This window comes from Kryptolebias marmoratus, linkage group LG4 (assembly GCF_001649575.2).
Source record: "Kryptolebias marmoratus isolate JLee-2015 linkage group LG4, ASM164957v2, whole genome shotgun sequence".
NCBI lineage: Eukaryota > Metazoa > Chordata > Actinopteri > Cyprinodontiformes > Rivulidae > Kryptolebias > Kryptolebias marmoratus.
In genome coordinates, this window is record NC_051433.1 from 3287927 (window position 1) to 3313669 (window position 25743).

At 41.1% G+C, this 25743-nt stretch overlaps 1 protein-coding gene across 2 annotated transcripts; it reads left to right on the forward strand.

The window, feature by feature from the left end:
* The first annotated feature begins 287 nt into the window (after positions 1-287).
* Positions 288-24532, forward strand: ip6k1 (inositol hexakisphosphate kinase 1). Of its 2 annotated transcripts, none has more exons than XM_017431512.3 (9): positions 288-464; positions 8964-9211; positions 12024-12169; positions 12418-12544; positions 16826-17063; positions 17434-17615; positions 19266-19441; positions 20301-20534; positions 21380-24532. In XM_017431512.3, exons 3-9 carry the CDS (start codon positions 12053-12055, stop codon positions 21878-21880), a joined length of 1575 nt encoding a protein of 524 aa, XP_017287001.1. In that variant the 5' UTR covers positions 288-464; positions 8964-9211; positions 12024-12052; the 3' UTR covers positions 21881-24532. The 2 variants fall into 2 exon arrangements, with proteins under 2 accessions (XP_017287001.1, XP_017287003.1); XM_017431514.3 differs by lacking the exon at positions 288-464 and adding an exon at positions 496-672.
* Positions 24533-25743: the final 1211 nt, after the last annotated feature.

The following is a 25743-nucleotide window of genomic DNA, read 5'->3' on the forward strand; positions in this document are numbered from 1 at the left end:
TGATGGCCTCTTAAGATAGTTTTAGGAAACCTTAGTTCCTTAGAAGCAGAATACTTCTTAAAAAGGGGGGTTGGCTCAAACTTAAATAGCACTCTAAGATGTTTTGAATACTTATTTTATGTACAAATAATTATGCAACTGTATGTGAACAACTATTTTGTGTGTAATGTGGATATGATAACGTTTTATTCATTTTTTTTCTTAAACTGATGCAGTTAATTATAATTAATTTATATTCCAGACACTGGGGTGCGGTTCCGGCTGTAGCCTGTAGGTGGCGCCAACGCGCCGCACTCACGTTGATCAACTGTAAAAGCTAAACAATCTGCGTTAGCTTCACTGTAATTTGGATGTTTTTCTCCGCCGTTAATGAGCCTGAGCGCCGGCTGCCGACATCCATGATCCCCCCTGGTCTCTTAAGCCTACCCACGGTGGCCTCCGCGCGGGCTTCGGTGACCCTGAAGGTGTGTTATTATTTTTAAGAGCTTGGTGCAATCTAACCGGGGACACTGCGTAATATCAAGCCGCGGCGCTAGCCAGCTAGCGTTAGCATGCTAAGCTACTTAACCTGCAGGCAGAGTCTGCCCAACGCCACTGTTTTCCGACCGGGTCTGACAGGCAGAGCTGCGTTTAAAGAAGCTGAGACCTCAAAGGCTGATGACATTAAACGAGGTGATGTTTAATTTTAAATTTAAGCTGTAAAATATATATATATAATGCAGCCGACTTTTCTAGCATTGTCAGGCTAAGGTCAAGAAGCTGCCCAGTCCGACGGCTAACTGATACCTGAGTCTATAAACGTGTAATATTGAGACAGTTAACAACCAACAGGGAATGCTTTCATGAGGTTATCCTCGGAAGTTGGGCTGGTTTTGTTTTTACCACGAAGAGGCTGGTCTCTAAAAGTTTAATTAGCTTTAGGCTAGTATCTGTGTGTGTAAATATGGGTTTAAAGTGGAGACTCAGCCTGGTTATCAGTGAAATTATTCACTTCCTGGCACGCTGTTAAACCTAACTCATGTTTGGTTTGTTAGATTAGATAGCTTTAACTGCTGGGGGCGTGATATTGATCAATATGTCGTATTTATTTGTTTTTGCCTGAGTAATCCTGATAATGCTGACCGTATTTGAGGCTCTCTGGGTGCTCCTGTTGGTAAATAAAAAGACATCAGATCAGATAGATGGCTGTTTCTACACATTGTGGATGTCGCGGTGTTTGTGGCTCCTTTGCATTGGCAAAATAACCTGCAGAAACCACCTGTCTCCCCTCAGAAGCTTTATTTTAGATTGCTTGTAGCTGTATATGGTCAATAAGGACAAAGGAAAACTGCCTATTTGCTCTGTCTTTACCAAGATTGAAATCAGTGGCATGTGTCCAAGTCACTATTCTTTAATAGCGGTGATTAAAAAGTGTCTGAGAAGGCTTGTTTTCATACTAAGTGATTTGTTATATGATAATATCGCCACAGAATCTGTATAATCCAAATGCTTAGAGCACAAGTACTGATTGCAACGTATGAAATTAAATGTTAAAAGGGTTATCCTGAGCTATATCAAGCAGTGCAATTTGAAAGGGTGTACTCCAGTAGTTTTCCAGATATATTGATTTGCAATCCTGAAATGTGGGTGTGCGCTCAATGTAAACAAAGCACTCAGCTGAATGGTTGACCTGCATTAATCCGACTGCAGTCTGTTTAGGTGAACAAATATGGTGGAATGGGACAAGATTAGATCCTCAGCAGACAAATATGAGCGTGAATCTGCTGCTAAAAGATCGAGTAAGACAACTGGGAGGAGGAGCACCGTGAAGATGGAGCTGTTTTTTTTTATTCATGAGGACTTTAGGGACAATTCTGGGTTCACTACTGAGGATAATTTGACTCTGGGTGTCCCTCTGAAAAGACTTACTGTATCGTTCCAAAGTGAAGGGTTTTAAAACTCAGTTTGAAGCGTAAATTAAAAAAAAACTTTTGCAAATAATGACTCTGCTGCTTCATGTCCTTTTCCAGCTCTTCTTACAGTTCATAGTAGCAGAGCTAGGCCAGTTTTTATTAATTGTCCTGTCATATATGTGTTTTACGGTGCATTATTGAAGTCAATGTCAAATGGAAAGGCTTTCGATGTTGTCTAATGTACTTGCGATGGGGGGTGTCAGTGTTGATTATCGCCCACCGCTGAAAGGAGAAGGCGGATGATAATGTTTCTCCCCATGTCTGTAAATAAATCATGAACCGCTGGACAGATTTTAATGAAACCTTCAGGAAATAATCAATAAACGTACATCTACATCTCATTCATATTTGGAGTCAACACAATTCAAGATGGCTAATCATCATTGGCCAACACAAAAGTGTCAGTTTAAAGACATCGAGCTAAAATTTGATGGGGTAGTAGCTGATAGTCATTGAGAACACATGCAAAATGGCTGCAGCTCTATGATTTCTCTCCATAAGATGATCAACATTTTGTATCAAGGAATGCTAGGCCTTTCATTTTAAAATTTAAAATGAATGGATAATAAATTCGAGCTTGACCCTAAAATGACTTGATGAATTAAAATCTTCACAGAGAAGAGCTGGATTTTATCTTGAAGCTGAATCTAACTGGAGACAGGAAGAAAGAAGGCCATTTGCATTTTAGAAACGTGAAAATTAGGACACGGTAATTAGTTCATAAACAAGAGCCACAGCCATATTGTGTAACGTTTTAATATGCCAACGGGTCACATTTAAATCATCTTTTTGTTCCTCATCCTCTTTTTACGCTCTCCTTAGCTGATAAAACAGTCCCTTCAAAGAGAAAATCATTTATTTGTTTACTGTTAAAGGGACTGATAACAATCTGGACCTCGTTTTTCTCCAAGAACATCAGTCGAACCCTGTCTTGACGTGCGTGTCCCTCATCGGCGCGACGGGTCTCTCAGATTGACATGCAGTGACTTGTGGTTGCCGTGGCAACTCCACAAAGTCCCAGGTTTTCGGCGTGGAAGGAGCTCAGGTTTTAAAGGTGCGTGTCTGAGTTCAGGCCGACGTGAAGGTTTAACGGCACGAACCGTTCTCCTGGTTCTCTGAGTACGTTCTCACTCAGTAGCTGTTTGTTTGTTTGTGTCGGGGGACGTGGCGGCAGCTGCGTTCCTGTTTGTTTTGTTTTCCCAGTTGAATTTTGGGATTTTTAAGACCGACAGATGTGGTTTCAGGGTTTGACTGCATGATACTGTTTAAAAAAAACTACTTTCTTAGTTCCTGCGGAGCTTCTGTTTGTCATTCTCATGAACTAATACGCAAAATTTTGTTGTTTTTTTCCTCAGTTTCTTTATGTTCCTTTTGATTTTTAATCCTATTACCAGAATAATAGTGTATTTGTCAGCACTACCAACCTCCAGCCCTTATTTAACTTTGTTTGGCCACGGCATGTCATGCTACACATAACTGCGCTAACTCAGCTATAAAACGCAATCTACGAAAGCAAGATATTTTGATGACACCAAGAAATAATGTGGGATTTACCCAGAACAATTAGCCCTGGTAGAGCAATCAGACAGCTGTAAATTACATGAAAGGAAAGTTTTTATTCTTTAAGTTTTCTTGCATGTTTTGTGTAATCTACAAGTTCTCACCACAGAAATCTGTATTTTAAAATGGATTTTAAGTCAGTTTCCACAACTAAAAGGAACTTTGGCAAAATCTAATCCAGCCTTTTTTTTTATTTTTTAACTAAGTTTCTATCTTCATGGTCTCCTTGGAGAACTGTGGGTTTGTTGAAACTGTCTTTTGTCATTTTCAGTCAACACAGACGTTTTTGTAAAGAAATATGTTAAATGAAGACCTGCTGTTTCTGCAAGACGGTTAAGTAAGAACACCAACTGCTAGTCCCTCATTTGTCACCGTTTTCTTGGCTATTTTCCGTCTGTCGGGCTTTTTAGAAATGAATGCCTGCTCGGTTGATAAGCAGACGTTAGCAGGTGGTGGTTGAAGAGTTCTTTGGTTGTGATGGACAGTTTTCTGTCGTGGAAAATACTGAACATGCAAGCTCTGCCTTTATGATTTTAAAGTTTAAAAATGTTGAAGTATTAGATATTTTGAAAGAGATCCGTCACATCTGTTGATAAATAAACCGTCAGGGCTTCACGGCTGGTTAAAATTTCAGCTGTCGAAACGCAGAAAGAAGGTAGAAATGTCGATTAAGGTGAGAATCAGCAGAAAGTGTCACACTCGTTCTTATGGGTTTTTAAATTAACAGACAAACTGAGGTTTTTCCCAAAGCCTTCGGTTTGCGGTGCAGACAGGCTGACGGGTCATTCCTGCATCTTTAGGACGTTTCTACCTGCATGTTCGTGTAGATGACCTGCGAGAGATTATAATCTCATTACCTCAGATGCATTTCATGCAGGTAAAACAAGAGTCTCTGTTTATGAGCACACTTTGTCAAGCGTCTGCAAAATATTAACAAGGAAAAAAACACTTAACGTATTAAAAGCTGGTGGATGGTTTCATCTCATCTTTAAGTAATGTGAAATGTAAAAAAAACAGAATTATTGAAATGTGGGATGTGAGATGTTACTGGGATTTGTGTTGCTTTAAGGGACTAAAGAAGTGCACAATAATTGATAGCCAACAGAGAGAGGAAGACTCCGCTGGGATTAAATGTATTTAATTCTTGTCTCAGTATTAGTAAGTCCGCCTCAGGTTTTCCACTCTGGTGTTTGTCAAATTTGAGAAGTGACGTCAAACGTGTCTTGATTTAAAAACAAACTAAACTTCCTCTGGTTTTGTCGGATGTTCTGCGTGACCAGACAGCGGCGAACACCTGCAACTCTTCACCTAACGACGACTTCTCTGAGGCAGGCGCACAGAAATAGAAAATGGTTACTGCAGCAGTTTCTGCATCGTGAGGATCCAACCCCGCTGCTGCTTGTGTTGTACAGATGATTCAGTTCAGCATAAAAACTTAAACTTTCCTGCCCACTTAGAGAAACTGTTGCTTTCACTTCCTGATTTTTTTATTTATTTGTTTTTGTTTCTGCTGCTCGAATGACCACATTGAAGAAAACGGTCCTTAAATCTTTGAAGTGTTTTTGCAACCCTCCAACTTCAAGTCCACTCCTAAGATATTCCTGGATGTCCCTAATTGGCTCTCTCATCTGTGATGTACTGAAGGATGGGTGGATTCACACACCCCCACACACACACACACACACACACACACCCATAAAGTTGTGGTCAGTCAGTTTGAAATAGCAGCTTAATCAGGCTGTCAGTGCTGCTGAGCTGTGGTGAGCCCCTGGCTTTGTCCCGCTGACGGCCGATGATGTAAGATATGTTTACACAGATCCTCTAAGCTGATTGGCTGGACTGCTCAGGTTATTCGACACACCTAGAAGGACGTAGGGTCAGATTGGATACGAGAAGTTGTTTGTGCCCTTGCTTTCTTGTTTGTTTGGATGGCGAACTGACCACTGAGAGGAGATTATTAGATTAAAGAGCGTTTGTAGAGCCCGAAGGAAGGATCTTTGATGTCACAAAGGTGTTTGTTTTTACCTGGTTTAATCACCAATACTCTCGCCGTTCAGACAATGTTTATGTTCAGAGATTCAGATTTAAATTGGCTGTAAAAAAAACATAAACTAACAGCGTTTCTGAATTTCCGCAGTAAGTATGTACAAGAACATGAGGACACGTTTTATCCTAAAATTAGGTGCAACCTCAGATGAGCAACGACACATGACACACAACACCAGGTTATTATTTATTTAACATAACAGCTAAAATTCAGGAGCGGTGTGTAAGAAGCAAAGTTCCCCATCACTGCTCGGCAGGAGTTAGTCAAGTGCTGCTGAAGGTATCAGGCTTTAAGCTGCAGCTAGCTGGCAAACGACGTTTGTGACAGAGTCTCCGAAATGTCTCGAAACATTTTCGGAGGTTCTCCACTTCCTCACGTGAGCTGTAGAGGCGTGCGATCTTGAGGCTTGATTTTTGAACATGTTCCAAAGAAAACCTCTGTCAGACTTTCTTTAAATAGTTGCAGAGTCCTCGTAGGGATCTCCAGTCCATCTTAAACCCGTCTCGGTTTTGTTGTTTGTGTCTCCAACCTGTCTCAAGAAGGCTGCAGGTGTATTTTGACCCCTGCACAGGAGCTTTCCTCTGACAGAAAACATCCGAGGCAAACGTCCAGGCCTAAAACCCCACCGATGATCAGTGATAATAAAAAATAACTGGTCCAAATTCTTCATTTTTGAAGTAGATTAAATCATAAATATGGGGGCTGCTGAGGTGGGCACCAAGCAGGCCAAGGCAGGTACAATGTGGGCGGAGGTGGGCAACAAAATAATGTAAAAAACTATACAAAATATAGTTTTGTAAACCTTGCACGTGACAATAAGCTGCAATTTTTAAAATCTGGCTGTTCAAAATGCCCGCTGGTCGCTTGGTGACACCTGTAAAAAATCAGTGAGATTGCAGAATTTCCTATTTTATCACAATTTTTCAGTGAGATAATACCTTTAATTAGATGCTTTTATCAACTAATCATTACCAAGTGTTACTGACTCTATAAAAGCAGACGTTTTGAGGAGTTCAGGTGTGTTAACACAGTGCCAAAGAGGAAAGACATCTTCATGTTCAAACTGAGGTCAGATCGATTAATGAGAAACTGATTCATCAAAAACATTTAGGTTTGATCTTTTTTACAATCTGAAAAGAAAGCTTGAAATACAGAAATATAAAAAAATAGAAAGAAAGGAAGTAAGTGTGTTCAGGGCAGCTCGTCCACTGTCCACCAGCCCCTGGACAGCCTCTGCTGTCTCACTTCCTGTGTTGCTGCTGGACGCACATCTGTTGTCTCCAAACAAATTCACCAGAGACGCATAAAACCCCACAAACAAAAAGGGCTACAAACAAAGAGGTACATACGGATAACATATTAGTCATTATTGCTGCATTAACGGGTGCTTTATCCTCTCAGCAGTTAATGTGCGGCAGCTGCATGATTCATTATGTCTCTTTAAACATTAATCAGCTTTTTCAGATCTGTTTTCACAACACAAGTTTAATAAAATTCCCCCAAAAAACTGCCACAAATGTATACCTGTTTATACAGCACAGACCAAAACGCACAGATCTTAAATAATGTTCTCGATATGATTGATTTAATAGTAAAGTAAGCTTAATATAAGTGAAAAGGTTTTGTTTTTAAGCAGAGCCGATCACTCTGACGTCTGTTCTCCTCAGACCTGTGTGGGGTTGTAGTTGCTGATCGCTCGTGACTGTAGGTGTGAGTTTTTGTGTGGCTCTTTTTGATAAACTGCTGATCATCCAAGGATATTTCCCCACAAACTTCACCATAAACCGACAGCAGGGTATGACTCTGGCCCCTCCAGGTCTCGAACAGAATGGAGCTGGCAGAGAAAAGACGGATAATTTGCTGGATCCTCCACCAACATGCCAGCTTCTGGTCCATACCTACACAAAACATCTTCTGACATATTTCCAGAACGTGAGTCAGTAGTTGGGGTGGATGCACATCACGGTGCTTGAAAGGAGGTTATGAATCATCTCAGAGATTTCACTGATCCCAGAGCAGATGTGACCTGATGTTTACTGTTTATGTCTAACTTTGAAATTCATTGCCCAGGGGGGAAACCACTGTTTATGTCCTGTGAGGGTTTATATATGTGTGAACAAACAGCCTGCATCTGAGGCTCACACTGAGGTTAGATCGTGACTTGAGATCGCACTGGGTAGCGTTGAATTTCCTTTGTGGTAACATTTCTTGCCCGTGTGGTGAGATGTGCTCGTGTGTATCACAAGAACATCAGAAGTTATAGCATTTCTCGCTGTGTTGACATGTTGGAGGGTTCTTCTTCTGTTTTTTCCAGGCTGTATAGCATTCCCGTCCTTTCACAAATGAATTAACGATGAACTGATGGTGGATGATGGTGTCCGGTTCTCGTTGGTTTCATTCTTCATCTAAGGTGCTGAATTAAGTTGTTTACATCAGGGCTCTCTGCAGGCTGGTCAAGAGTTTCCGTAACAAACTAGAGAAAATAAAAATCTGCTGCTTATTGGTTGGTTTGTTGCTTCAGGGAACTGTCATGCTGAATCAGAAGGACATGCAAAACAAAAAGCAGCCACAAAGTAAATAAATAAAAATAAAAATGCAGTATTACGTGTTCTTCTGCCATTGAAACTAAGAAGTGAAAAAGAAAAAAAATGATATGTTTATGTATTTATGCTCCAGTTACTCACTGAACAATAAAATTGAATAAAAACTAGAAAAACTGCATTTTTTGCAAAGCATCAGTGTGATTATGAATGCTAAAAGTAACAAAAATAGAATCAAGAACAATGTGTCTGAAGTAACGGAGGAGATGTCAGTGCATTTCTGTGGGAAAGTATTTGTAAATAAAGTTGAAAATTAAAAAAAAACTATAAAAGTTACAGAAATTAAAAGTTGTTGCACCCTTCTGCTGAATGAGCTGAACGCTTTGGGCTAAAGTTGCACAAATTGTGTCGAAGTAAATACATTACAAAAACCGTTATGGGGTGTGGGAAATAAACAGGAAGAAGAGTGAAATTACCTGGTTTAGAGGATTCATGTGCTACATGTTTGACGTGGTAATTCCTGTAAAACGTGGAGTTTTATTGGCGTCGTCTCCTGTTTGAATACATTATTAACCCTTTGTAATTGTGTGTTTGTGTTTTAGGTGTTACCCAGCAACAGACCAGCGCTGGTTTGGTTTTGTTGCCGTTTGTATTTGCAATTATAAATATCTTTAATGATTTCTGGTGATGTTTTATAAATTCAAAATGGCTGTTTCGAACTCTTAGCGCAGAGGTGGGAGTGGGGGGGTGGGGGTGGGGGAGTGACTGTGGCAAAAAAACAAACATAACATTTTAATGAGCGTTAATAGTCATGAAAAGATACAGCTGAGTCTAAGTGGGTGATGTCGTTTTCTGTCTTTGCAGGAAGCGGTGACCCCGACTAACTGACACCCTGCTTCTCCTGCCGCCCCCCCTTCTCTGCCCCCCCAACCCCCGCCATCATTGGATCTCTGTCCGGCCGGCGGTGGATTGGACCGCTCTCATTGGACGCTTTGTGAGGGGGTTTTTCGGTCTGGCGCCGCCTCCCCCTGGGGCCGGCGTGCGCTCCCAGCAGCCCGTGGTGCCCTGCGCCCCCCCCTCCCCATCACTGCACACCAGAGCCCATGCCCAGGGTAAGACCTCGTCTAAAGACGCAGATAAATGTGTTCGTACCCTTACAGCTCGTTGAAACACGGCTTCAGTTCTTGTGACGAGTGATTCCATTAAAAAGCAATTGTTTAATGTATTTCTGCATGCTTTTAGTGTGCTATTACCTGTGTTATTCTACAGGTATTCTAAAATAGTACAAACAGATTTGTTGTTACCCTTAAAGAGACCATTAATCTTTGCTTTAAAGTCACATTTCAAACTAAGTTAATTAGTTGCACAACTTTTCCATCAGTCATTCAGCCAGTTTAAAAGGAACAAACAGCCTCTGGGTAGTTTGGTTTGGTCGTGTTCACCAAGCTTAACGTGGAGCAGAGAAAACAAAGATGTCTGACGAGCTCAGAACGTTAAAGGTAAAGACTACAAGACCATATCCAAACTGCTTCATGTTCCTCTGACCACAGCTGATATTATTATTAAAAATATAAGGTTCATGAGGCTGTAGCCCACCCTTCAGGACGTGAACGCAAGAGAAAATGCGACCCCCAGGTTGATCAGGTGTGGATGGTAGAAAAAGAGCCAAAGAAACCATCCAAAACTATTTAATTTGCACTCCAACATCCATCGATCACATTTTAAATCATAACGAGCTCCATGGAGGAAGACCCAGAAGGCTCCACTGTTAGCAGAAAAACACAAGAAAAGTCAGACAGGAAATCATCAAAATGCATGTTGACAAAAACTTTTTGGCTTCAGTCACATCGGTTGTGCTTTTTGATTATGATGGAAAGGCACCAACAACTTTATTTGCGTCTGTATTTCTTTTAGGCAAAGAAAAACTTATTTATAAAGCACACTTAGTTAAAAGACACATACAGATACAAAAATTTAAATATAATTAAAAGACCATTGATAAAGTATGATTTTAATTGGATTTAAATGTAATCAGACCAGGATGAAGTCTGATCTGATCACTTCCGTTCTTTAGTCGGGAAATGTGGTCATTTCATTTATTTAAATAATGATTTTATAAGTGCCCGTTTTATAGAAAATACAGTTTATAAAGGGGTATGTTGTAGTTTCTGTCTGAACTATGAAAAAATTACGGGAACCCTCATATTTATTTTATATTAACATGTGAAACATAAAATTATTACAACACAAATATTGTGATTTTACATAACTTTCTTTCATTTCTGATTTAAAAACAGATATTTGTAAATCTTCCAGCAAACTAAAATATGACAATCCAGTTAAGCAGCCTATGTTTACCACAGGGTAAGAAGACGGACAAGTTTTTGAATTAAGTTTTGTATTATCAAGGCTTTTTGAATAAAAATAAAATTAGGTTAAGTAGTCATCATGGCTGTGGACAAAAAGAGCGTGACGGTTTCTTGTAGTTTAAGTTGAAGCATCATTTCTGTCTGTAGAAATAAGATTTATTGTTTTTTTGCAGATGCTGTCGTTGCTCAGTTTATGGTGGCAGCCGTCCAAACCACAACCCTTTAACTGACTGCTGACACGTTCCAACAAAACGGATGATTTAAGATGTTTAATTCACAGTAATCTGATCTAAATTACACAATGCATTTAGCAAACGCAGCTGTCAGAAAACGGCGTCACACCGAAACCTTTGTGTTTGTTTGAGTTTTTTTGAGATCAGTTGGTGAAACAAGCGTATTAAATTCTTCCACGTTGTCGGCAGTCGTGAAGCTCGGAGAGCGCTCGAGTTACGTCCATTATGTCTCCCAGGGTAAATGCTGCAAACAGCAGAAACGGAGGCCATTAGACCGTATCCTGCTGCTGACTGCGTCGGACCGCGGGTTCTGATAATCACATTTACTCGGAATCGTCAAAGTGGGTCGGAGAGGGAGGAGCCTAAGGCAGGTGTTACCAGGTGTTTGGTCAGTTTAGGAGCTCAGGAATGGTGTGGGAAAGGGAGTAAATTCATTTTGTGTTTCGTCTTTCCCAAAACCACAGTGAAGCTTAACACTCATTCAAGTTAAAATGCATTTATTGCACTGTGTTTGATTGGAAACTCGTTGGTTTACCATAAGAGAAACACTTTGCTGCAAAGTTCCCAGTTTGTCTTTTTTTTTGTTTGTTTGTTTTTGGTGTTTCCCATAGTTCAGGCAACCTTTATTCAAATTTATGAGCTTTTAAAAGAAAATCCTTGTTTCGTTTACCTCAAAGTAAAGGGGTTTGCAGGAAAAAATGTCCAAAGTAAATAAAAAGTAATCAGATTGATTATTTAGATTATTATCTCATAGAGCAGGGGTGTCACTCAATGTTACACAATGGGGGGAAAAACAAAAAACTTTGTCTTACCAAGGGCCAATCCTGATCAATATTTATTGAAAAAATACACAAATTAACCCTGGATTTAGCTGTAATGCAGTAGTACTCAGCTACAAACATTTAACTTTAAAACAAGAAGAAAATACAAAAACAGACAACCTACAATAAAGCAGACTCGGTGTTACTTGGATGCACATTAACTCTTGTCAGATATCTGATATTGTTTCTTGGCTGCAAGTTTTATCATCAAGTTTCTTTCAAAATCAAAGATTATTGAGAAATTAAAACGTAATTTTCTTGGCTTTAAAGTAAAAGAAGACGTCAGTGAGCAAAAAGAGAAGCGATAGAGAGATAGAGACTCGGTCCGTCCCAAACTCTGGGGCCAGATCTAGAGAGAGACCAGACAAAATGTTACCAAGGGCCGGATCTGGCCCGCGGGCCTTGAGTTTGTGCCCTAGAGAAACGGATTCAGATTTTATTTGTTCAAGACCGGCAGAAATCCCTTTCCCCTCATGGATGTAATTTATCTCTCCTCGACAGGAGGAAGCGCGGTGCGTCCGCCTGGAGCCATGTGCCTCCCTCAAACCAACAACATGGACAACAAGCTACAGGGGGCGGGGACAGGGGGAGGGGCTTCACTTCAACCACAAATAGGAGGCGTTCCTCTGGAGCCCTTCATACATCAGGTGGGTGAGAATATCAGGAACTTAATGAAACTCGAATCACTGGATGAACCTCCTTTTGGAGTCAGCCCAGTTCAAGATGGCTGCTGCAGCTAATCTACTTCAGCAAACGCTGCCAGGCACTTACACACGTTCTTATTGTTTGTGGCGTGTTTGTGTGTTAATAATGGAAGCTGTAACATCTGAAATGTTGTATTATTATTATTGTTGTTGTTGTTGTGCTCATGCCTGCTGGTTTTATGTGGGGGCAGGTGGGGGGCCACACCAGCATGATGCGCTACGATGACCACACGGTGTGTAAGCCCCTGATCAGCAGAGAGCAGCGCTTCTACGAGTCTCTGCCTCCTGAGATGAAGGAGTTCACTCCCGAGTATAAAGGTCAGTCACCGCTCACTGATGTTCAGCTTCAGAACCGGTCAGCCTCATTGACTCCTCATGGTGGCCTGTTTTTGTTTGGTTTTTTTCCCCCCAGACAAACTCCCATTATCTGCGGCATCATGCGTTTAATTTGTATTTATTGTGCATAAAACATACATAATAAAGCTCAGTTTTCTCTGCTTTTAACAGTGAAATAAGTTAAAGTTGCACCGAAGAACAGGACATTCTGACACTTTCTCCAATCTGGACTCCTCAAACCCCCCTCCTGCAGTGTTTTACTGTAGAAAACCCTCAGGTGGATTAAATCTGTACCTGTTCTGATGGCTCCATGTAAGACGTGTTGACCCAGACAGGACTGCTGCTTTTAAACTTGGACATTTAGCTTGGTTTCATATTAATACTCCACAAAGAGACAGAAACTGGACGTTGTTCACATTGATTGATTATTTTCCTCTGAAGAGATCTGCTCTTTTGTCGGCACACATGTTTAGGTGTTATTACTGGTTTAGGTAAGCAATAAACTCATATTTATCCTGTTTAAAACATCATTATTATGTTATTGAACTTCCTGAATCTTGGATCATGAAAACATATTCTGACTCCTGCGTTTCTGTCTTTCTACCCCTACGTCCCTTTAGACACGTTTTCACCATTAAAGTGATTAAAATTGATTGCAATTCATTATAATTCAATTAAGATTAAAATTAGACGTGTGATTAACAGATAAAATGAGCACAAGAGTTGCTAAATTTTGTGAGCAAATAGCCAAACTGAGCAGGTAAGTGTTGAGTTTGCTTTTAAAACTCTCAGCTGACCTCAGGTCCTCGGGAAGGCTGAGGACCATAACAAACCACGCCTCATCATGGGTTCTAGTTTTAACTTTAAGTACAATCAGAAGACCTGAGGGAACTAAGGTCATAAAAGAACTTTAAAATCAGTTCTAAAATGGGCGTTTAGCCGACGCAGAGACATTAAAATAGGCATGATGTCAAAAGAAAAGTTGAAAACTTGTTTTTTAACCGTCTGACTTCAGAGCGCTTTCACAGAAGATAAAAGAATCCTTTGAGAGGAGCTTATTGTGGACCTGTGACCCATTAATTCAAAGCATTGTGTAGTGGACAGAGAGGCGGACCGGCAGAACAAAACGAAGGAACCACGGATGTTTAATGGAAGAGACGTTCTGTAGCTGCTCTGCTCTTCGTCACCGGGCACATGCTGTATCTGTTTTCACTATCTTTTGCTGTAGTAACAGGCCCAAACAAACGTCTGCAGCCAGTTTAAACACGCGCCCACTCCTCATCTTTTCCAATGTGTTTGTGGAGGAATGTTTTATGGCAAAAGGAGAAGGTGTAAATAACATAAATGGTGGCCCTGTCATTTGTGAATGCTTTAAAGTTGCAACGTTGAGCCTTCACAATGAAACACCAGCGGAATGCAGCCATTATTATTACGATCCGTCAGGTCCAGAGAAATACTCTGACACACAAGTCTAAATATGTAGAACCATCACACCAAAGACGTCCAGAGGCGTGACGCTCGTCCGTAGCCCCGAGGCCGGACCATTTTAAAAGAGCAACTTAAGCTACGCTGTTCTAATACGGTTAATGTGAGAACACAAATTAAACTGACAGTACGCTCTGACGGAGATGTTGGTGTAACTCCTCAACAGGGACCCGGAGAGCCAAACTGTCAGTCAGCAGCCCCACAGCTGACACGAACAAACATTACGTCACCTTTCAAACAATTTCCCAAAAACTCCACCGGGACACGTTTTAGACGTCCCAACTGGTGACGACGCTGGCTCCTCGACGAACGGACCAAACCTCTGAGCCCTTCAGCTTTATTAAAACACACACATAAAATATACAGAGACAGCTCTGGAAAAGCTGTAAAAAGAGAAATGTCAAATACCCTGCAGCGCAACGGTTCGCCCACACGGTTACAGCGATTGATTACCCCGCCGTTAAAGACCCCGTAGGTATGTAAACAAGGCGGGCTAATCCACACTGACACCCTCTTCTGAGTGTGGTTGCTTCGTCTCACACCTGTTGGGAAAATTAGACTTTAATCGATCGTTTAAAAATCTCCATCACAAGCTTTGGTAAGATTATGTAATTCTCAGCGCAGCTCAATTATTCAGAAGTGGAAACACCTGTGAGGGTTTGCAGGATCTTTTTATTCTTTTTCTTTTTCCAGTTCAGTTTCTTTGAGATTTTAAAACTTTAAGGAAGGAAACCTTCAGTTTGTAGTAACCATCTCTGTAATAATAGCACTGAAATGATGTGGGGCAGTTCAGAGTGCTCCGAGGTTAATAAAAATTTAATAAAATCACTAGATAATATTGGGCTACGTGAATAAATCATTTCACATTAATGTGTAAAGCTTAAATAGATGGTTTGGCAACAGTAGACCAGGGGAAAAAAGAAAGAAAGAACCAAAAGCTACAATTAAAAATGTAGTAAAAGTAAGAAAAACCAACGGTCTGTTTATGGTCTTGATTCCCAACAAACAGTCTAAAATGTATTTTACCAAATGTAGATAAAAAGTGCTCTCTGTTCTTCTGCAGGCTGATGTTTTTGATCGAAAACATGTAAAAACAGTTTGGATTTTGTTGAAATTCTTGAAGATATTAACTATAAACTCTTGTCAGGCTGTTTTGTGAAACTAAACAAACTTCTGCTCCTGAAGTTCACAGCTTAACTGACTTTTTGTATATTAAAAAAAATAATTTTTGTCATTTATTTGTACAATAAACACAAAGCCTGTATGCTACAAATTACACTGGGTTAATAAATGGCTAGAAAATTATAATTATATATTATAAACAGATACTGAGGATGGGAAGTAAAACTGGAAAATTAACCTGCCGAGCAAACTAGTTATTCTTTCAACAGTTTTGTTTTTTGGGCTATTTTGTAAATGTTGTTACATGTTAATGTTAAATCCTTATTAAACACAAACAACCTTATAAACCTCTAAAAATCAGAACCAAAGCTGGTTGTTATTAGTAGTAGTAAGTGGTATTTTGATGCCTGTGGGTTTCTTTAACAGAGGTAAGGTGTTGGCCATAATCCTGGTGGGTCTGCGTTCCCTCTGGTCCGCCCCGCTGGTGACAACAGAACAACAAGTCTAAATTTAGTCCTGGATCTCTGCCCACTGCCATTGTCCCGCTGATTAAATAACAGCAGACAGGCAGCTGCTCTGGAACAACTTTCTGATTCTGTCATGGTTGTTTTACCCACTTACTGTTTGACATTAGGAGGTGAAATCTGTCCTTGTTTGGTTTTAGAGGTGACCGTGTTTTCTGCTGGTCGACTGAAGGTTTGACTCATGAGCTAAAGTTAAGGTTTTCGTCACTGCTTGGATAAAATAATCTTGGATTTTGGAAGCACTGCATCAAACCAGACATTAGATATCGACTTTTGTATTTGGAGCTCATTTCTTCACAAATAAACTTGGACAAACATGACAGATCTTACTCAGGAGAGATGACTCTGCTCTGTTTATACAACTTTTTTTCTACAAACATAGTTTGTCATCTCTTCTGTTTATTTAAACTGGAAGCAGTCACTTGTAAGGGTTTTTTTTTTCTGTTAAAGTCATTCCAGGTCTGGACCAGAACCGGTGCTGGAGCTGGTTCTTCACAGTTCCTGTAAAATAAACCACAAACAACTGGTTTGTTTTTCTACGGTCAGAATCCAACAGAGAGCCGTGTCATTGTCACCTAAAACATCTATGCCGCCACCTTTTATCCTTCCTGTTTCATTCTGAAACTATTCAATTCATTTCACTTTATATATACATATATATAATATGTATATAATCTCAGGTCTCAGACATTATAAGAAGCCAATTAGTAAAAGTTTTCTCTCTAAGGAAGCCAGCAGATTGCGTTGAACCTTCACTTCGTCTCAGTCTCCCATCCTGAGCAGCACAGTGGTGACAGTGGGAAGGAAAAACTCCCTTTTAACGAGAAGAAACCTCCAGCAGAACCAGAACCAGGATGGGTGACCATCTGCCTCGACCGGCTGAGCTTTGAGTGGATTCAGATGTCTGTATTTGTAACAGGCACAAACAAATATTGTAGTTGGGTACCAAACCCATCATTTTGTGAACATCATTAGTTGTTATTCCCTTAATTTTAATACATGAAAGAGCATTACTAATTTTCAAAAGAAAATTTTCTTATTGTGTCCTATTATTCCTCTTATTTTACTTTTAGTATTTCTTTTTCTCTGTGTATTTAAGTTTCCTCCCGTCTGTCTCGTCCGGTCCCGTCAGGTGTGGTGCTGGTGTGTTTCGAAGGCGACTCTGACGGCTACATCAACCTGGTGGCGTACCCCTATGTGGACAACATGGAGGTGGGGACCGGGGAGCATGAGGAGCGGGACCCCCAGGAGAGGGAGCAGCCCAGGAGGAAGCACTCCCGCCGCAGCCTCCATCGCTCCTCCTCTTCCTCCGAACACAAGGAGGAGCGGGCCGACCGAAGGGAGACGCACGACACGGACACCTCAGACAAGTAGGATTGTTTGTAAAATAACTACATTCAATACAAGTTCATTTTTTGAAATATATCTTTGTGTTGTTGCTGCTAAAGTAAATAAATCAATAAAATATGATAGAAAACAGCTGACATTTTGGATAAAACTGAGGTGGTTGTCAAAGGATCCTGTTTGGTTTTAGTAGAAATCTCTGCAACTATTGAATCAGTTTTCTTTTTAAACATAAAGCTGGATAGTAAAGATGAGTTCAGAGATGCAGTTTGCATTTGTACAGGTGAGATAAAAGGTGGGGAATAAAACAAACAAGAAACCACAGCTTTTAAAGATTGAACCCCCCATTAAATGCTGCATCCACAGTATTAATGATCTGCCCTCTTGTCCCTGCAGTCTTGCAGAACTGAAGAGTCCTCGGCTGGACCCAAAGATCCTCTCAGATGTTCCCTTTCAGATGCTGGACTGGAACAGCGGTCTGACCTCGGAGAAGATCAGCCACAACCCCTGGAGCCTCCGCTGCCACAAACAGCAGCTCAGCCGCATGAGATCCGAATCCAAGGACCGCAAACTTTTCAGTATCCTTTCCATCAGCCAATCACACCCTCCGACAGTCATCATTTATTTACTGAACAAACTCGTGGTCTTCTAATGATTGTTTTTGCTGCAGACTTTAGAATAAATCCATATCATATTAAACTCTAATGTAAACTCTAATTAGAACAAAGACGGGAAGATGTGGACCAGTTTTTTTCAGTAGTTGTTATTTACTGAGAACCCCAGAGAACGTTCCGAGACATTCTGGAGACTTCGTCATGAATGTTGTTCTCCACCCAGTCGCCGGTCAGATCCTACCTTTAGAAATGGCAGCAGAGACCGGCGGTTGTTCCTCTTCTTCTGGGAGGAAACGTGCACACAGTCAGAGAGTGTGACTCCTGTGAACGTCGTCTTTCTCCGTGTGCACGCCATAAACTGTCCGGGCGCTGCTCTTTTGCATTTCTCATGATGTTAATAACGTTAAATCTCCTTTTTTCTATCGGTTGCTTTCAGGGGTCTCCATCCTCCTCCATCTTCCTCTGTCTTCTGCGTTCTCTGTCCTCAGTCCAACTCCATCCATGTCCTCTCTAACATCCTTCTGTCCCTCCTCTGCACATGTCCAAACCATCTCAGTCTGTCCTCTCTAACTTTATCTCCCAGTCCTTCAACCTGTGCTGGACCTCTGATGTCCTCATTCCTCATCCTGTCCATCCTCGTCCCTCCCAAGGACACTCTCTCTGACACTTCCTGTTCTGTTTCCTGTCTTTTTGTCTCCAAACCGTCCAACATGGCTGCTCTCACCACTGTCTGTAAACCTTTTCTTTGTCCTTTCCTGCCACCCTTTTGTCACAAATCCCTCCTGAAATAATGTTATTGATTTATTGACGTTTTAAAATCAGTTTAAGAATCGTTCATGTCTGCATCGCGATGCATCTAAAAACAGATGATGAGCCACCCTCCCAGTAACCTTAATGGTTGTAATGAAGCCAAATGAAATGAGGTTATTGGATCATTGCCGACTGCTTACACAGCGTAGTTCACTGAATGTAAATTTGAGCTCAGAGGAGGAAGAAAGAGGAGGCTTGGTGCTGTCGGAGATCATCGTGTTAAAGTTCAGGTTTTGATCTGCAGCTTCAAAGAGAGAAGAGGCCTGCAGCTGAGTGTCTCTGTCAGATCCATCTGTTTCTCCTGCTCCTTTCTGGTACATCTGCTTTATGGAAATGATCTGGTCTGTGTCCCTTTATTCTTTTTAATGTAGAGAGAGTCCTAAACAAAGAAATATGACCGTTAAAGCAGATTTTACAAATACAAATACAGAAAAATTCATTGTATTTGTTGTTTTTTTTTACTTAGAAGTTGGTTACTAACTGGTTTAACACTAAAGTAAAGCATGTTTACCTGAAAGAATTTCAAAATAAAGTGTTTTTGCATCTAATCAATAATTTAGACTCAACCGCAAAGAGTCAAAAAAGGTTAAACTTTTACAATTTAAAAAAAAATCTTTTTAGTTTTTCTCTCCTTTCCACTATTAATTAATTGAATTAAACCTGCAGTTTTCTGCACTGACATATATACTGTTTTTCACTCCTAAAGGGAAACTATTAAATGTAATTAAAGCAGAAAATATGAGTATTTAAAAGGATTTTCTGCATTAAGAGAGGTTTGCTCCTTAACGGCGGCGTTTTAACCAGAGTTCCTGCTGTTGGAGAACGTCGTGCATCACTTCTCCTACCCCTGCATCCTGGACCTGAAGATGGGCACCCGGCAGCACGGAGACGACGCCTCGGAGGAAAAGGCTGCCAGGCAGATGAAGAAATGTGAACAGAGTACTTCAGCGACGCTGGGAGTCAGAGTGTGTGGCATGCAGGTAGAATAATAATTCACCGATACACCGATGGACCTGAAGCAGACTCATCTATCAGTCTGTGTTTCATCAAACTCGATGCCACGCTCTCACTTTACAGGGAAATGGGTAGAATTAGGTTGTCAATAAAAGATTTCTCCTACAAATGAATATTTAGTTTGTATAGATTTACTCTGTTTTGTCGGGAGAGAAGGAGGATCACATAACAACATATTACAGCTTTGTACTTTGCAAACAGCTGCCTTATTTCCTTTTATTACTATCCTGTTAAATTATTTTCCTGTACCTCGTTGCACAGCTTAGGAATGAAATATGCAGATTATACACCAAAACATTTGGCTCAATCAGGAGTAATGTGCTACGATTTCTGGTAGCGGTACGTTGCACAAAATGGACAAAATTTGCTAAAAGCTGCAAGAGGAAAGAAATAACGGAGATCGATGGGATTTTGTCTAAATGCGTAAAAAAACCCAGCTGTCTTTGGAGCTCTACATCTCAATTATACTTCACAGTAGAAATGACATTTAGAGGTTAAATGGAGCACAGAAAGTTGGACTTCACATGACTGAACTGGCATTTTAATATCCTTTACGGTTTTTATACAATCGCAGTTTGAATTTAGTGATTTTTACAGATTTGTCCACAGACTGTTCAGCTCACATTGATGTCAGCTGATTTGTTGAGCAAATTGTTTACAAATTCATCTTATCTTCCACATCTCTTTGTGGTACATAAACAAACTATACATCAAAATGTAGGTATTTTTGTCTGCTTTGACCCAGTTGTTAATTTTCTGGTTTGCTCTGTGCCGGGACAGAATTGTGCGTCGTCATCTGAGGTTTTGTCCACCTTTTCTCTGCAGGTGTACCAGCTCAGCACCGGTCACTACCTCTGCAGGAACAAGTACTATGGCCGTGGCCTGTCGATCGAAGGCTTCCGGCAGGCCCTCTACCAGTACCTGCACAACGGAAAGGGCCTGAGGCAGGACCTCTTTGAGACGATCCTGAATAAGCTTCGCAGCCTGAAGGCGGTGCTGGAGAGACAGGCGTCTTACCGCTTCTACTCGTCGTCGCTGCTCATCATCTACGAGGGAAAGGTGAGCATGAATCCGCTCTTCGATGGGACACGTGGGTCCGTTAGTTCAGCTGAAAAAACAGAAAATATACGCAGGAAAAAGGCGAGAGTTTGTCCTACTGAACTCCTTACAAATGCCTCAAACAAACCACAGTCTAATGGATCAAACACATTCACTAAGCATTAAATCCTTCTTGTTTTTACTTTTATTTTTATCACCCTTTATCGAGGCTAAGACTTAAAATGGTTCTTAAAGAGTAGTTGAGTTCTACACCCACAGACATAAAAATTACCATTAATTTAGGCTCCTGTTTCTGTCCACAGTTTGAACATAATAGCAGAAACACGTTTTCGTGGTTCTATTTTTGGGTCTGTGACTCCCGGGGGAATTTGTTTTTCGAGCACAGAAGGGCGCGCTGAGAAACCGTCGAGCTAAATCCAGAAACGGTGAAGCTCAGTAAACCGAGCAGAAACTTTCCCTTGGATTTGGGGCTGTTTTACCCTTATTTTCATTCTAAAGTGTTTAAATTATTTGTTTTTTCTTTTGCTAAATTACATATAGACACAACTCTGATTCAACTCTTATTCTAAAAGGTTTTTGTGACGATAGGTTTTAAAAAAACAACCTTCTTAAATTGTAATTTGGCTAATTTAGCTAGTGTTTTCCTACCTATAGCTTTGCTGGCCTTTTGTTGCTTTTAGCAGGAGCTTTACTTCCTTTTGCTTTTAGCTAGTGTTCTGCCTCTTTCAGCTTTAAGAATGTATTTTATCAGAAAAGTGAATTAATCCAGTTTTGTGTGTTGACCCCTCAAAGGCTGAAAATCTCCTGTTTGTGTGATTGAATTTAAAAGTTCTGATGTTTTGCAGGAACCTGAGGGCCCGTCGGTCCCCAGCCCCGGACAGATCGCAGCCAGGCAGCAGAAGACCCCTGCGAACCCCACAGAACCCTTCTGTATTCAAGAACCCAAGGCCACGCCCCCTTCCAACGCCCCCCGTAAAACGGACCTGTGCCAGAACCCAGACCCGGGGTCGCTGTCCTCTCAGGGACCTGGACACATGGCCCCACCGTCCCCGTCTCCTCGCCCTCCCTCCAAGTCAGACTGCCACTCGTGCGTGCCCCGCCCCCCATCGCCTCACGGACGCCCAGACCCCGCCTCCACAGCCCCTGGCTTCGGCTCCCATCCTCCAGCCCCTCCACCGCAGCAGTCCCACCTGGTGGATGTTCGGATGATCGACTTTGCCCACTCCACCTTCAAGGGTTTCCGTGGCGACACGGCGGTGCACGATGGGCCGGACCAGGGCTACGTGTTCGGACTGGAGAGTTTGATCCAGATCCTGGAGAGTCTTCGGGACAACAACCTGCCGTAGCCCCGGAGCCCGCGTCCGCACGCCTGATTCTGCGAGGGCGGGGCCAGAAATGACATCACTTCACTGAAACGTCCCGAAAATTTCATTGGTCCTTACAAAGACACACACACACACACACACACACACCGCTGTCGTCCTGTTGAAGCAGGCCAGCAATGTTCTCCAGAACTGAGACACACCTCAAAAGTAAACACGGTTTTTCAGGCCATCACCGTAGCAACGCAGTCCCTCTACAGTAAAGCAGTTACTATAGCAACGGCTTGGGGATGGGACATCGGAGCCAAAATAAAAAATAAACAAAAATGCTCCAAATAACAACAATATAAAAAGGAAACACGCAGGTTAAGCTTCTGCTCTGGTGAGGACCATTCCTTTAACACAACCATCAGTTAAATGCCTCACCGCAACAATTACTGCGATCCAGGGGCTGTTAAACGACCACAGAACGACCAGATGAGCTCCGTCATATTAACACGTTACCACCACTCAGATCTGTAAAAAAACATCTTTGACTTTCTTTTAAAAGTCGAGTCAAAGAGATTCATTTTGAAACATGAGGAGGACCAGGGGGGTCGGAGGAAAAGAAGGAAATGTTGTTTTAAAGCCATAATGCTGTCAAAATATGCAGTTTTTGCAATTTCTTCGAATTTTTACGCTTCTAACACAATTTCTGCATCATTAAACGATTGTTTGGGAGGTAATGTAACTCAAACTCATCAGGGTTTAGGTAATAATTGTGTTAGAAAGCAGAAGATATCCCTCGCCTCTCGGTTCATTTCGTCTCATCTTAGCTTCAGCTTCTGCTTTAACGCTCTCCGCCGCCCGATTTCCTCCCTTTAAACGACTCCTCGCAGCTTTTAGTCGCCGTTCTTCTTCTTCAAAAGTCACCTGTTCTCCCTCTGACTCCGTTTACATCCGGGGATTATTTTAGCGACTCAATATCGCCGAGACCGCCCAACGTTTTCTCGTTCCAGTATAAACAAACGACTCGTAATTGTTGGCAACAAAACACAACTTCTGTTTGTGAATGACGCCTATTTTTATCACCGAACTCAGATCCAACCTTGTGTGTTTTGACAGCTGTTGAGGCTTTAATCACTGCATTAACGAAGCTCGGGTGAGAGCAGGGATCTGATCTTTTTGTGTCTTCACTGTGCAGAATGATTTTTGAATGGGAAAGCTTGTTTTTGCTCATTATCGCCCGCCACCTAAAGGACATGGTCTGTTAGCAAAATATCTCTGGAACCACTGGACAAATGTTGATGAAACTCTGGAGCTAATCCAGTTCAAGATGGCCGCCACCAAGATGGCTCCATCTGTTTCACAGACACTGAGCTGAGATTTAGCGTGGTAGTAGCTGAGAGTCATCCCTGTACTTGACCCAAACGGCCGCGGCTCCAGAGTTTCTCAGCGTATCTCCGTTTTAAACTGGCGGGCGATATGCATTCCTTCAAGGCCTTTATTCTGAAATGTAAGAATTAAAAACGCACACACACACTGTGAGCTGGCACCTCGTGTCCCGCGAAACTCGACCAAAGCAGATTATTTTCACGTCTTAAAACGTTGTTTTTTTTAATCTCAGAAACTTTCCCGCTCTAAATTTTAAAATCGGCCGCCTGTTCCATTCTGTGCAGTGAAGCTCAGACGTCACAGTAAAGTTAAATAAATAAAGGCGATGTTTTCGCTCCCGAAGCTCCGGCTGATCCTCGCACAGATGGACAAACGTCCTGGAGACGGCTGCTGGTGGAGCGCTGACGCTCGTTTCTTCACCTCTCTTTCTACGGAAAACCAAACCAACAGACTCTTTTTACCTCAAGAACACTCAGAAACACATCCGAGCATCCGTTAAAGCAATAGATCGTTGTTGTAGACGTGAAATATTTAATTTAATTTAACTTTGGCAGTTCCGGAACGCGTCGTCGTCTACAAGAGAGGAATAAAAAAAAATATCATCCATGAAGTGCATCGTAGATGTAGGCTTTATGGATCTATATAGATATTTTTTTTAAATGATGTTTGTCAAATTTTGGGGAATTATTTAAAGAAATGTACAGTCTGTGTCCTGTGAAATTATGCCCTGGGTTGTTTTAAAATATTAGAAACAAAACTTTCCCCAGATCGGGTGTTGTGCCCCAAGGTTACATTTTGTTTTTGTTTTTTGTTTTTGTCGACAAATCTCAAAAAAAGATCAGAGTGACAGCAAAAACAGAAAGTCTAAAACCTTATTTTTGTAACTCTTCTGGAGTTGATCGCTTGGCATTTCAATTATGAATTGATGTTTTAAAGATCCTGATAATAAATATATAATTTAAAAGAATATAAAACCTGTTTACGAGCACCAGAACCTTAAACTTTACGGACTTCGTGGAAATACTTGTCAGTTTGTCTTTTTATGGGATTTGTTGTCAAAACCTTGAACAGAAACAGGATTAACGCCTTCATTTATCAGAGTTTAATGCAACAATCGGGCCGTTCTGTAAAACGTGAATAAAAACAGAACAAAATTAATCTGTACTTTGTTCATTGTGGAACATAGTAAATATATCAAATGTTAAAACTAAGAAATTGAACCATTTTTAAGAAAAAAGGGTCATTTTTAAATTTTAAAGGTTGTTCCAGATGTTTCAGCTCTTCTTCTGTAAACATCTGGACCTGAGGAGAGCAGCTGCTGGAGGTTGTCCCATTCTGTCTGTAGAGGACCTCTGCCCGTCTTTACTTCTAAAAGCTGTTTTTAGGCCCGCTTACAGCCTTTTGTTGCTCCTGGAACAACTTTATTGAGACAAGTTGCTGCCACAAAGTTATTTTTTTCTCCTAAAAATGGTACAGTTTGTTTGAAACATTTGATATATTTACCATGTTCCACTGTGAATAAAATAAGGGTTAGTGAGATTTATGAATCTTTGCATTTAGGAATTGGTGTTGTAATATTGACTGAATACCATTTGAGAAGAACCGTATATTAAACACACAAATCACAATAATGGGAAATGTGACCAAAATTATCAGGTTCCTTTAAAAAAAAAAAAAGTTTTTTTGTGATTTATTCATCATCCAGCCTTGCCTCAAAAGTAGAGAAAATATATATATTTATATACAGATGTGTATCTAAAACCATCTTGTAATTGTCAGCAGTAGTGGCGATAATGTGTCTCATCTGATTGGTCCAGATTTGAGCTCGTCAACCAATCAGATTTGTCCATTTCCTCCAGCTGAGGCCTGATGCAGCGCTGCCCCCTGCTGGTCAGTAACAGGAACTCAACCCCAGGACCTGAAATGAAGTAGAGCAAATATTAAGATTTTATTTTTGGTCTATTGAGGTGATAATTTATTTTTTTAATTGTACCTTTAAACTGTTTTGTCTCTTACATGTCTCCCCCCAGTAAAAAGTGTATAAAATGTAAAGAAATTAGGAGACATGTCGTGTGAAAGCAGTATTATTATTATTATTATTATTATTATTATTATTATTATTATTATTATTATTATTATTGGAGCGAACTCAGATCTGTATTTTCTGCTTCAGCTCCAGATTTCAGACTTCAGTCAGCTGACGTTCTGACGGGAAACTCTGTTCAACGTGTGTGTGTGTGTGTGTGTGTGTGTGTTAGAAAACAGTAAACATCACCTTTAGTCTTTGGTTTCTCTCACCTCACGTCCATGAAGCAGGTGAAGCTCTGCATGCTCATCCTTCTCCTCATCCTCCTGTTCGGGTCCGCTCTCACGCCACCGCCACCGCCGCCGTCTCTGACCACCGTGGCTGTTCGCTCCAGAGATTAATGGGACTCGTTTAGCGACATTTCCTGCGTCTGGCACCATTCTGAATGTTTGTTAGATCAGTGAAAGTTAAGTGAGATTAAATCTTT